The sequence below is a fragment of the Notechis scutatus genome, chromosome 4, assembly GCF_049901735.1.
Source record: "Notechis scutatus isolate UNSWTSFEM ecotype Mainland chromosome 4, rNotScu1.2, whole genome shotgun sequence".
In the NCBI taxonomy this organism is placed as follows: domain Eukaryota; kingdom Metazoa; phylum Chordata; class Lepidosauria; order Squamata; family Elapidae; genus Notechis; species Notechis scutatus.
The window spans coordinates 7,774,364-7,786,201 of record NC_142012.1 but is presented as its reverse complement, the minus strand read 5'-3'; the positions used below and the strand labels follow the sequence as shown (position 1 = coordinate 7,786,201).

The following is an 11,838-nucleotide window of genomic DNA, read 5'->3' as shown; positions in this document are numbered from 1 at the left end:
GCCTCTCCGTTCTCGCCCCTTCATGTGTGAATCTTTGCGAGTTGCATGAAAGAAATTGAGGCTAATCCATTTCGGTGTGTGTGTGTATGTATATGTATATATGTACGTACACATGCAGGTCTTAGCACGTTCGGGTCTTTTCCCGTGTAAGATTGAGAGCATCTTGGCAACGTTTCGAAGAGGTCCCACTCACCATCTTCAGGCTGGTGCTTTGGCTTCGTGCTTGTGCCAGCAAAGCGTGATCGGAGCTGCCTATATATATATATCTCCCTATATATACTGGTCGGGAGGTTGGCTGTGTTGTCATTTCTTGATTGGTTGATGGAGTTGATGTTTGCAGATTGGCTGACTTTTTCGTAAGAACATGTGTGGCTGAGGTACTGGCTGTGTGTCTATCAGCCTCCTGTGTTGTAACACCCTGGGTCATGGGCTGTGTGAACACCTTCTGAATTCTATTGTTTTGACATCCTGGGTCTTGTGCTGTAATCTCCTGGGTTGTAATGACCTGGGTCACGGGGTGTGTGATGACCTTCTGAGTTTTATTGTTCTGACATCCTGGGTCTTGTGCTGTTATCTCCTGGGCCATTGGCTGTGTTGCAACATCCTGAGGTTTTGTGGTGTAACCTCCTGAGTTCCATGATGTGATATCCTGAGCAGGTGGCTGTGATGTGACCTTCTGGGTTTTGGTTTGGCTCCGAGTTTGAGGCCTTCATGGTGTGTGTCCTTTTGCTTGGTTTGGGGGTCAGGGGCTGTGGCAGCTGGTGATGCAGCCGTGGTCTTATTTCTGGACGGTGGTTGCCTTTCGTCTATGGGGTAGGTTTGGGTTTGAGTCTGGTGAGGGAGAATGGTGGTGGTGTCATGTGTTGTTTTGGGTCCGGTGTTGTTTTTCGTGGCTGGGACTTGTTTGTTGATAAGGGCTAATTTCCAGATGTCTGGTAGGCGGGAGGCATCGTCCAGTTTATTCATGTTATGGGGGTGTATCTCTATTTCGATGGCTTCCCTGATTATTCTCTTGTTGAAGTGTTCAGTATTGGACATTAATTTGGTTCCCTCAAAATTAATTTCATGTCCTGTGGCTTTAAGGTGCTGGAAAAGGGAGGAAGAATTTTCTTCTTTTCTGACTGCATTCTTGTGTTCTGCGATGTGTGCATTTATTCTCCTGTTGGTTTGTCCAATGTGTGTGGCTGGTCTGTCCAATGTATGTGGTACTTACATATATACATATACACACATACATATACATACATACACATATATACATACACATACATACATACATACATACACATGACAATAAAGGTTATGACTTCCCAGAGGGGAATTAATCTACTGGCTGAAGAATTCTGGGCGTTGAAGTCCACAAGTCTTAAAGTCGCCAAGTTTGGGGACCCCTGCGCTGTATGAAAAGGCTTGGTCTAGTGGCCATCTCCCCTCCGCGGCCCCTCCGCGGCCAGCGAAGGCGAGCCTTTGCGCTCAGGAAATCCTCCGGGCCGGGGTTCGAAGCGGGGGGTCGTTCCTGCGTCTTCCTCCCCAATGCTGCTAGGACCCGCGCCCCACATTTCGCCGAGCGTTTCTGTAGGGTTGAAGCCACCTCCGAGCCGCACCTCGGCTTTGCCCGAAGTTGGAGGGGGCTCCCGCTCACCTGCCATCCGCTCCTTGGTCAGTCGCCTGCTGTGCTCCATCCAAGGGAAGGCGAGGCTGGCTCCCGCGGGCCGAGGATGGACGGGCACGGAGGGCATCGGGCGGTGCGCGGGTACTCGGATCACGCCGCTGTTGCCGGGCGAGGCCTCCGGGAGAGTGTACGCCCCAAGGGAGCAGGCGGGGCCGTAGTCCGCCTCGTAGCCGCCGCTTTGGGGGACAATCTCGGCTTCCCCGCCGTGGCCCTCGAGGGTCCCCGTTTCGCCCGCGCAGCTCTGCGGCGGAGGGCAGCCCAGAATCTGATCGATGCCGAAGCGAATGGGCTCGGGGGCCTGTGATGGGGCGGACCCCGCCGTCTCCCGCTCCAGCCCCCCCAGGGCTTCCATGCTGGGCGGCCTCTGCAGCTGGCGCGGCTCTGCTAGGCAGCCCTCCTCCGGCAACCCTGTGCCGCGCTCGGGCGCGCCGCTTCCCGGGCGCCACGCCAGGACCAAAGCCACCCGACGTGTTGGGAAGGCAACATCGCGCGGCGGTCGGGCGGGGGGCCTGCAGGAGTGGGGAGCCGTCGGAGCAAGCCGCCACCCGGACCAACCCAGAGGCACGGGCTGCTCCCGGAGATCGCCGGGGGGACCCTGAGCCGCAAGGCGGTTTTTCTCCGAGAAGCCATCGCCGCCTGCCAAAATTCTCTGGCTTCGGCCCTCTGATTGGTGGCCGCTGGCAATGATTGACAGGCCACGGCCAGGGGTGGGTGGGGCCGGGTCGCGTGTCACATCCAAGGGGAAACCGCCCGGACCTCGGGTTTCTCCACCCCTGTGCGCGCTCCCGATTAGGAAAGGCGAAGAAGAGACTCTCGTTTTCTCAGCCGCTCCCAAGGCCACAGTTTGCCCCCTGCAGACCCAAAAGCTCCATCCGGACAGCAAGACGCTACCCTTTCTTTTATCAGGGTAGCCCCCCTTGGCCTCGGACGTGGGCTGGGAAAACCTAATTCTCGGCTACAGGCGCTACTCTCCAGCCTGGCCGGCCCTTTCTGCCTGCAAGCCGCTCTCTGCTTCCAGCGCCCGGGATTAGCAGCTCTCTTGTCACAGAGGTCTGTCTAATGGTCGCTTTTCTTTTTCAAGAAAGGGAGGCCAGCCAGCCAGATTTACAGATAATCAGAGTTGGAAAAGACCTTGTAGGTCATTTAGTCCAACCCTCCACCTAAGCAGGAAGACCCTACACCCCGTGTGCTGTCCAGACAGTTTAGAGTTAATGGGATTTGGGATAGTTAGTTAGGATTTGTGAGTTGTCCCCTTAAGGGAATGCCTCATGGTAAATGTAGTTAAGGTACCCTGGGAAATGTAGTCCATGTCATGTGGTCACATCTGTAATCCTGATTGATCACTAAATTGATCCTTGTTGGGTTGGGGGAGGCTCCCTCACTCTAGCCTGAATCCATTACCATGCGGCTGCTTCAGTCATCATGGGGTTGAGACCTTATCTTCCTACACCACAATTCAGATATGCAAAGGATTGGACATTAAGGAGAACTTCGTCATAAATGTGAGTTGACAGGATGCCTGATGAACCAATAAAAAAAAGACTTTGTATGGATGCTTTGTGGAGTTGATCTACCTGCCTTTGTACAGTATTTGTACAGGACAGGCAGAATAGTAGGAAGATGTTAGCCTTGATTCCTGGAAGAGGTAGAGTGAAGCAAAAGTAATTTGAATTTTGTGATAAAGGCAAAGATATATTGAAGCCAGGAGTGAATGTGAAATGCCAGACTCTCTGTGCCTCATTCTCCTTTGAAGCAACAAGCTTTAAAAGCCAGTGTGGATTAGCAGGAAGGGGCAAGAATCCCTCCCCCCTTCTCCTTTTACACGAGAGACTTTCAAACATCCTATTCTCTGGCTTAATCTGCATCTTCCCATTGTTGGCCACAGTTTGAGTGGGACTTGAAAATGTTTCTTCTGTTCAAGTTTTAAGACCTGCCGTAACTTTCCTGGATCTTTCTTGTGCCCTCTGACAAAGAAATTGCATTTCAGGGGTCTTCAAACTTGACAGCTTTAAGACTGGTGGACTTCAGCTCCCAGAATTCCTCCTCCTGCATGTTAGCTCAGGAATTCTGGGAGTTGAAGTCCACAAGTCTTAAAAGCTGTCAAGTTGGAAGACCTTTGCCCCCTACACCATTTCTGACCAGCCATTTCAACCAGCCGCAGCCCGGAACGCCTCCCACCACCCACCACTCCACCCGGCCATGAAAAGGTTCCCCAGCTCCGGGAGAAGGAGCGAAGGCACGGACTTTCCTCACCCGCTCATCTGCGCCCAAGTCCCGCAGTCGCGAGTCCTGGCGGTGGCTGCCTTGGCTCCCTGTTGCTCCGCGGGGCGCACGCTTAAAAGCCCGGTGCAGAGCCTGGTTCTAAGGCCCTGGTGAAGGCCGGGCGTTAGAGGAAGCTTCCCTCCTTTTCTCTCAACCCGGGACGAGCCAGATTATTTACTTACAGATTAAGAGTTGGAAGGGACCTTGTAGGTCATCTAGCCCAACTCCCCCAAGTAGGAGACCCTACACGATTCGCCCTCTCTGTTGTCGATGAAGTAGTGACGGCGCAGGAGGAGGCACATCGGCCCCCACCCCCGCCCTTCATCAGCCCGGTTCCCCTTCCAGGCTGAGGCGTCCTTCCTCTTCCATTGAGCGGAAATGTCCAGGAGGAGCCCTCGCGGTCCTCTCGACCGCTTCGTGGGCGGAGAGAGAAACACAATCCGCGGCTAGAATCCGCGAAACCTCGGAGGAGCGTGAGCGTGGAACAAGCGCGAGATGCCCGGCCACCTGTCTATCCAGCAAGCTCTTTGCATTGGCCGGATCCCGCCTTCGTTTTCAGCAGCCCGAAATGTCTTTTCCTTGCAAAAATAAAAATAAAATAAAATAATTCATTTAAAAAAACAACACACAATCCCAAAGGACCAGCGAGTGGCTGCCGGGCGGGTCCGAATCGGCTGTGAACTTCCTGACCTGTTCAACATCCGAAACTGTGTTGTTTTTTTCTTCCCCTCAGAATAATAATAATAAAAATAAGATCCGAAGAGCAGCGACGAAACGGCGCAAGGTGTGACACGAAAGGCCCCGAAACAAAGAGCATCCCGAAGTCTTCTCGATCGGACGAGCTGCCCATCTTAGAAAACCCGTGTCTTCAAATCCCTACAGAAAGGAGCTCTTGAATCGTTGGGCGTCCCGGAGCGGCCCCAAGGAAAGCGGGATCAGAACGGAAGAAGCTTCTTGGGTGAGAAGCGAAACGTCTTCGGGGGAGGACGGGGGGGAAGCAAAGTCCAGTTCTCTTTTGGATTTGGGACAACCGTAACCTGGATGACTGAGAACCGGCACAGGCACTTCGGAGCAAGCGGCCACAGCCAGTGGCCATCGAGGCAGCGGTCAGTGGTTCCGACTTTCTCATTTATGTCAAATGTTGAAGCAGTTTACAATAGGGCGCAAAAAGACTTAACTTAGTATTACTTCCAGTAATCATGAAAATGATAACAAAAAAGAAAGCGTTGTTCTGCTCATCTTGACTGGATCCCTTGGAGTCATCATTAAAGGATTTCCTCGCTCTTTGGAAATAGTGAAATTATCAAAATCATTTTGCAAGACTAATATTTTACAAAGAGTAAACCGCCCTGTTTGGGATTGCCTATGTTCTTAGGGGGCAGTTTAGGTCCTTGGTTGGGATTTGAATGACTAAGTTGGCACCAGTCTTAAACGGTGAATCTAACTGTAGATTACCCGCAAATAATTCGAATATAATTGCAACAGTAACAGCTGCAAACCCCACACACACACCCCTTTCTAGAGCGATCCCGGGGCAATTTGTGGTGTGGATGGGCGCCCAGGAAAACTTTCCCTCTGGGAATTAATAATAACCTTTATTGTCATTGTACATATATATATATGCAACGAAATGGATTTAGCCTCAATTTCCTTCACAGAGCTTGCAAAGATTCACACACGAAGGGACAAGAACAGAAAGAAAAAAGAGGGTTATGCTGGCTGGAGAATTCTGGGAGTTGAAGTCCACGTGTTTTAAAGTTGCCAAGTTTGGAGACCTCTGAGTTAGGACTTTAACCCAGCACAACCAGGGCTAAGGGTTTGTTCCCTCCAGCCCAGTCTCCCCCCACCACCCCACCCCCACACACAGGCTTCTTCCTCACCAGCTGAGCAAGATCCAGGTTAGGTCAGAGCACCAAAGGAAAAGACAAGGCACCGTCCCAGCTGGAGAAGCTGAGATTAGGAAGTCAACTGACTGGTTCCCAGCCCATCCCCAGCTCCTGTTGGAAGTCTCCTTCCTTCTCCACAGGCAGGGTCTGTTTCCAGGAGCAGCCTCTCTGCCTCCCTTATGACTCAGAGCATGCTGAGCCTCAGGTCAGAGCAAATGGCTTTGCAAGGGACCAGCTGACTAGCCAAAGGCCTGGCTCTCTCCCATTGAGGACCTGGCGGAGGCTAGAGAGGGAAGTGCCCCCCCCAGCCTCTTCTCTTTCTGCCATCTGATGCTCCTGCGCCAGACATCGCTTTGGGCCAGTTTGGCTGGTGCCGCTGCCTCTGCAGAAGGCTGCTGTGGGTGCAAATGCCAGCAGGACATTGCCTGTCAGAGCGCTGTTTCAAAGCTGTGGTATCCCACAGAAGCCAAGTTGTGTCCTTATCCAGGGCAATTTGCAATTGCCCTTTTAGAATAGAATAGGGTAGGGTAGGGTAGAGTAGAGTAGAGTAGAGTAGAGTAGAGTAGAGTAGAGTAGAGTAGAGTAGAGTAGAGTAGAGTAGATCTTGGAATGGAATGGAATGGAATAAAGAATAGAATAAGAATGGAATAAGAATAGGAATAGAATAGAATAGAATAGAATAGAATAGAATAGAATAGAATAGAATAGAACAGAACAGAATAGAACAGAACAGAACAGAACAGAACAGAACAGAATAGAATAGAATAGAATAGAATAGAATAAGAATGGAATGGAATAAATAATATAATAGAATGGAATGGAATGGAATGGAATGGAATAGAATGGAAAAGAATGGAATAAAGAATAGAATACAATGGAATGGAATGGAATGGAATAAAGAATAGAATGGAATGGAATGGAATAAAGAATAGAATAGAATAAGAATGAATGGAATAAAGAATAGAATAGAATAAGAATGGAATGGAATAAATAGAATAGAATAGAATAGAATAGAATAGAATAGAATAGAATAGAATAGAATAGAATAGAATAGAATGAAATGGAATGGAATAGAAAGAATAGAATAAGAATGGAATGGAATAAAGAATAGAATAGAATAGAATAGAATAGAATAGAATAGAATGGAATGGAATGGAATGGAATGATGGAGTGGAGTGGAGTGGAGTGGAGTGGAGGAGGAGTGGAGTGGAGTGGAGTGGAATGGAATGGAATGGAATGGAATGGAATGGAATAAATAATAGAATAGAATAAGAATGGAATGAAATAAAGAATAGAATAGAATAGAATAGAATAGAATAGAATAAAGAATAGAATAGAATAGAATAGAATAGAATAGAATAGAATAGAATAGAATAGAATAGAATGGAATGGAATGGAATGGAATGGAATGGAATGGAATGGAATGGAATGGAATGGAATGGAATTCTTTATTAGCCAAGTGTGATTGGACACACAAAGAATTTGTCTTTGGTGCATAAGCTCTCAATGTACACAAAGAAAAAATAAAATACATTAATCAAGAATCATAAGATACAACACTTAGTGATAATCATAGGTTACTAAAAAAGCAATCAAATCATACTAGGGAACAAATAAAACAATATAAATTGTAAAGATACAAGCAACATGGTTCTAGTCATAAGTGGGAAGAGATAGGTACTAGGAAGGAAGAGAGGAATAATAGTAATTCAGACTTAGTAAATAGTTGGACAGTGTTATGTGAATCATTTGTTTAGCAGAATGATGGTTTCGGGAGGGAAACTGTCCTTGTGTCCAGTTGTTCTGGGTGTGAGGTGCTTTATAGCATCATTTTGAGGGAAGGAGTTGAAACAGTTTATGTCCAGGATGTGAAGGGTCTGTAGATATTTTCACAGCCCTCTTTTGGACTCGTGCAGGATACAGGTCCTCAATGGAAGACAAGTTGGTAGTTATTGTTTTTTCTGCAGTTTCTGGGTGCAAGTGAACTGGGGTGACAAGGGCGACTGACCTAAACGGCCAATCCATATCCACAGTCGGGCTCTTGAAAGACAGAGTGTGAAAGTCGGGGAAATATTTCAGCACGTTACAAAAACTTTTGAATTTTGAAACATTTCCCCCTCCCCCTTAAAGATTGATTTTATTTAAGCTTCTTTCTTTCATTTTTTTACCTGACTGTTACATATGATACGAGGAGCTGCCGGTCTTCTATATCCGGCGTTTGTAGGCTGTGTAACTTTTCCTCATCTGCTATCAACAGCGAGTCAGCCCAAGTCACTTTCCAGCTTGAATTCATGTGCGTGTCAATTCTAGGCAGAGTGTGAGCATTTCGAAGCACATTTATTTTAGTCTAAGATTCAGCTTGCTTGGAGGGGTTTGCCAAAAGTTACTTCCGGAAGTGGCTCTTTCCTCAACACCCTGAAATCAATCGTGGAGCATTGCTTTTTCTTGTAAGTTTTTTTTTTTTTTTTGAATCTTTATGTCCTTATTATTTTATATTTGGTGCCAATATTCATCACTGAAATCGATAGGTTGTATTTGTTCCCTTACTTTGCGAAAGGCAATTTAAATCCAAGCTGAAATCTTGTTTCAGAAACAGCGCGTCCATCCTCTTGCCACAGGTTCTTATTCGCGCCTCGGTTTTCCTCGTGGATTGGAAGGCGGAGGGGTCTCGGGTTTTGTTTTTTTTTGGGGGGGGGGGACAACCGCCTCGTGGGGCGGGTGCCCCGCAATTTTTCTTCCACTTTGCTTCGTTCAAAAGGGGAGCGGCGACGCTAACCAACAGGGCGTTTCTCGGCCTCCCCACCGCCTCCCTCCTTACCGGACATCAAACCGCAGTGCAAAAGAGGGGCTTTAAAAGGGCTCCCCCAAAATCCCTCGGACGAAGTGGGGATCGGCGGCCGCCGGCGAGGGCGGGGGGCCAGGAGGGGGTCGGGCAGGGGTGGGGGTGGTACAAAACACTTCCCTAAGCACCTGCTCACAGGATGACGGAGTCCTTTGCGCTGTCCTCTGGGAGTACTTGGTCCGAAAACCGCAGTCCCAGGCAACGGAGAAGCTACCGTGGGTTTGAAATTTGGGCGGCGGTGGGGGGGGATAGTAAATCTTCCAGGCTGCTATTTCCCGAGCAACCGCCCAGAGAAGCTGCCCCAGCGGAGGCCTCTGCTCCAGAAAACGCAGCGCTCTTCTGTTTGCGGGTATGGAAGAGCCGCCTCTGGGAAAGGCTTCTCTTGTGCTCGGGACGCGGGAATTTATTTATATTATTGATTTGTTTAAGTTTGTCAAGCATGTAAGAGAAAACAAGTCTAAGTATGAACATAACATATAAACATATAAGTATAAACCGGTTTAAGTATATACATCATAAACGAGTACGAATAAATGGGAACAGTAGGACAGGGACGGTAGGCATGCTGGTGCGCTTATGGACGCCCCCTTACAGACCTCTTAGGAATGGAGTGAGGTCCATGGGAGATCTTCTCCTTCTCCTTCTCCTTCCTTCTTCCTTCCTTCCTTCTTCTTCTTCTTCCTCCTCCTCCTCCTCCTTCCCTATTACCATCGTCATTCCAAACAGAAGGAAAAGTCAAGATGTGGAACCAGAAAATGCCAGCACTTTCCGGTCTGGAACTTTCGCTCCGCCCCAGGAGAGAAGGCTGAGATGGTTCCTTCCGGGGATTCGGGTCCCACGCTTGGAAGCACGCGGGACAGTTCAAGAGGTCGCCTAGTTCCTCACCACGTGGGACCAAACGGCAGGGAGCGACGGCTTTCTTCGCCGGGGTCGCCCGCCGAGGGGAGAGCTCGCCTATGGCTGGGGTGCGGGGTTCCAAAAGTATCCATTAAAAAAATGTGCGGAGCCTGTTCTGCATTTTCTCGATTGCAGAAAATATGACTTCAGCAACAGAGTGGTCAATGCCTGGAACTCACGACCTGACTCTGTTGTTATGGAGCGCACCAGCCTCTGTCCTACAGTGCTGGCTTTTTCTGGTTCCACATCTTGACCTTTTCTTCTGTTTGGAATGACAATGATAATAGGGAAGGAAGAGGAGGAGGAGGAGGAGGAGGAGGAGGAGGAGGAGGAAGAGGGAGAGAAGAGGAAGAAGAAGAAGAAGGAGAGGAAGAAGGAAGAAGAAGAAAGAAGAAGAAAGAAGAAGAAGAAGAAGAAGAAGAAGAAGAAGAAGAAGAAGAAGAAGAAGAAGAAGAAGAAGAAGAAGAAGAAGAAGATCATCCCCCATGGACCTCACTCCGTTCCTCAGAGGCCTGTAAGGGAGCGTGCATAAGCGCAGCAGCGTGCCTATCGTCCTTCTCCTACTGTTCCCATTTATTCGTACTCATGTATTAGGTATCTACTTATAACCAGTATCTACTTATTGGTTTGTATGTTATGTCCATACTTATAGATTTTTTCTCATATATGCTTGACAAACTAAACTAAATAAATAGAATAAAATAAGTAACGGCCCTTTCCGGTCAAGAGAACAGCCTGTGGCGGAAGAGGGGGTCCAGGGACACTGGCTTCTGCCCCACAACAGGAAACCATTCACTTGAGGCCCAGAAAAGGCCGTTTAAGATTAGCCACTCTTCCTTCCCGTCGCCCCTCAACTTCCGTTTAAATGTTAAAAGGCCACACGGAGACGAGACGGCTCGACCGCGTCCACACAATACCGGTCGGCCCAACCAAAAGTCGCTTCGGCGTCCTCCCAGACAAAGCAAAGAAGCCGGTTCTGGTTCGCACAACCTTACTGGACCTACACCTGGATGTCCTGTTCCTCAACAGGACAAATCCTAGGATGGCAAACTAGCCTCACGGATCGTGAAAACGCAGCCCCGGCAGCAGGAAAGGAGGAAAACCCCGCGGACTGCACGGAAATGAAAATGGTTCTCGGGCGCATCTGGGAAAGAAAGTCGGCTTGGGGGCGCAACTTTCATGGATTCCGCGCCCGGGCAGCAACAAACGCACCTCATACAGGAAGCCCAAAAGCCGGGAACAGACACGGCCCCAGGGTGTCTGTCTCTCCAACTCCCCTTTTCCTGCGTACAAAGTAGGACGAGTGCGGCTGCACCGAAACCAGTAAACGCGCCGGAGGCGGGATCCGGCCGCCTGGACTTGCAGACCAGGGCGAGCGGCGACCGAGGCGCCAGGCGCCCTGCCAGAAGCTCCAGAGAGAAAGAATCGGGAGGCGGGGGCGACTGTTCCTTCGGGCCCAGGAGAGTTCGAAGGACGCAGGGCCTCGCCGAGAAGCCAGCCAGACCAGCCTGTCGCGCATTCGGAAGAGAGAGGAACCGGGAGACGGACTTTCAGAGAACCTGCAGCCAGCCACCTCCCAAATGGGGGGAGCGGGGCGTCCTGCAGACCACATCAGCTCCTCTGCGGGGGTAGAGTAGAGTAGAGTAGGTAGAGTAGAGTAGAGTAGAGTACCGTAGCATAGAGTAGAGTAGAGGAGTACCGTAATGCGTAGAGTAGAGTACCGTAGAGTAGAGTATAGAATAGAATAGAATAGAATAGAATAGAAATAGAATAGAATAGAATAGAATAGAATAGAATAGATATTGGAAGGAATAGAAAAGAATAGAATTCTTTATTGGCCAAGTGTGATCGGACACACAAGGAATTTGTCTTGGTGCAAATGCTCTCAGTGTACATAAAAGAAAAGATACATTCGTCAAGAATCATAAGGTGCAACGTTTAATGATAGTCACAGGGTACAATAAGCAATCAAACCATTCTAGGAAACAGCCAATACAAACCATTAGGATACAAGCAACAAGGTTACAGTCATACAGTCACAAGTGGGAGGGGATGGGTGATAAGGAGTGATGAGAAGATTAACAGTAATAGTAGTGTACACTTTGTAAATAGTTGAACAGTGTTGTGGGAGTTAGTTGTTTAGCAGAGTGATGGCGTTTGGGGGAAAAACTGTCCTTGTGTCTAGTTGTTCTGGTGTGCAGTGTCCTATAGCGTCGTTCTGAAGGTAGGAGTTGAAACAGTTGATGTCCAGGATGTGAGGGGTCTGTAAATAGAGATGT

At 48.9% G+C, this 11,838-nt stretch overlaps 1 protein-coding gene across 1 annotated transcript in view; it reads right to left on the bottom strand.

The window, feature by feature from the left end:
• The window catches only part of TLX2 (T cell leukemia homeobox 2), a gene marked incomplete at its 5' end in the record, with an annotated part of 12,262 nt that extends 2,380 nt beyond the window's left edge, over positions 1-9,882 (bottom strand). The window contains 2 exons of the mRNA XM_087965857.1: positions 1,643-1,975; positions 9,855-9,882. Coding sequence (XP_087821983.1) covers positions 1,643-1,975; positions 9,855-9,882 — 361 coding nt within the window. The remainder of the gene's footprint in view (positions 1-1,642; positions 1,976-9,854) is intronic.
• Between the last annotated feature and the right edge of the window lie 1,956 nt (positions 9,883-11,838).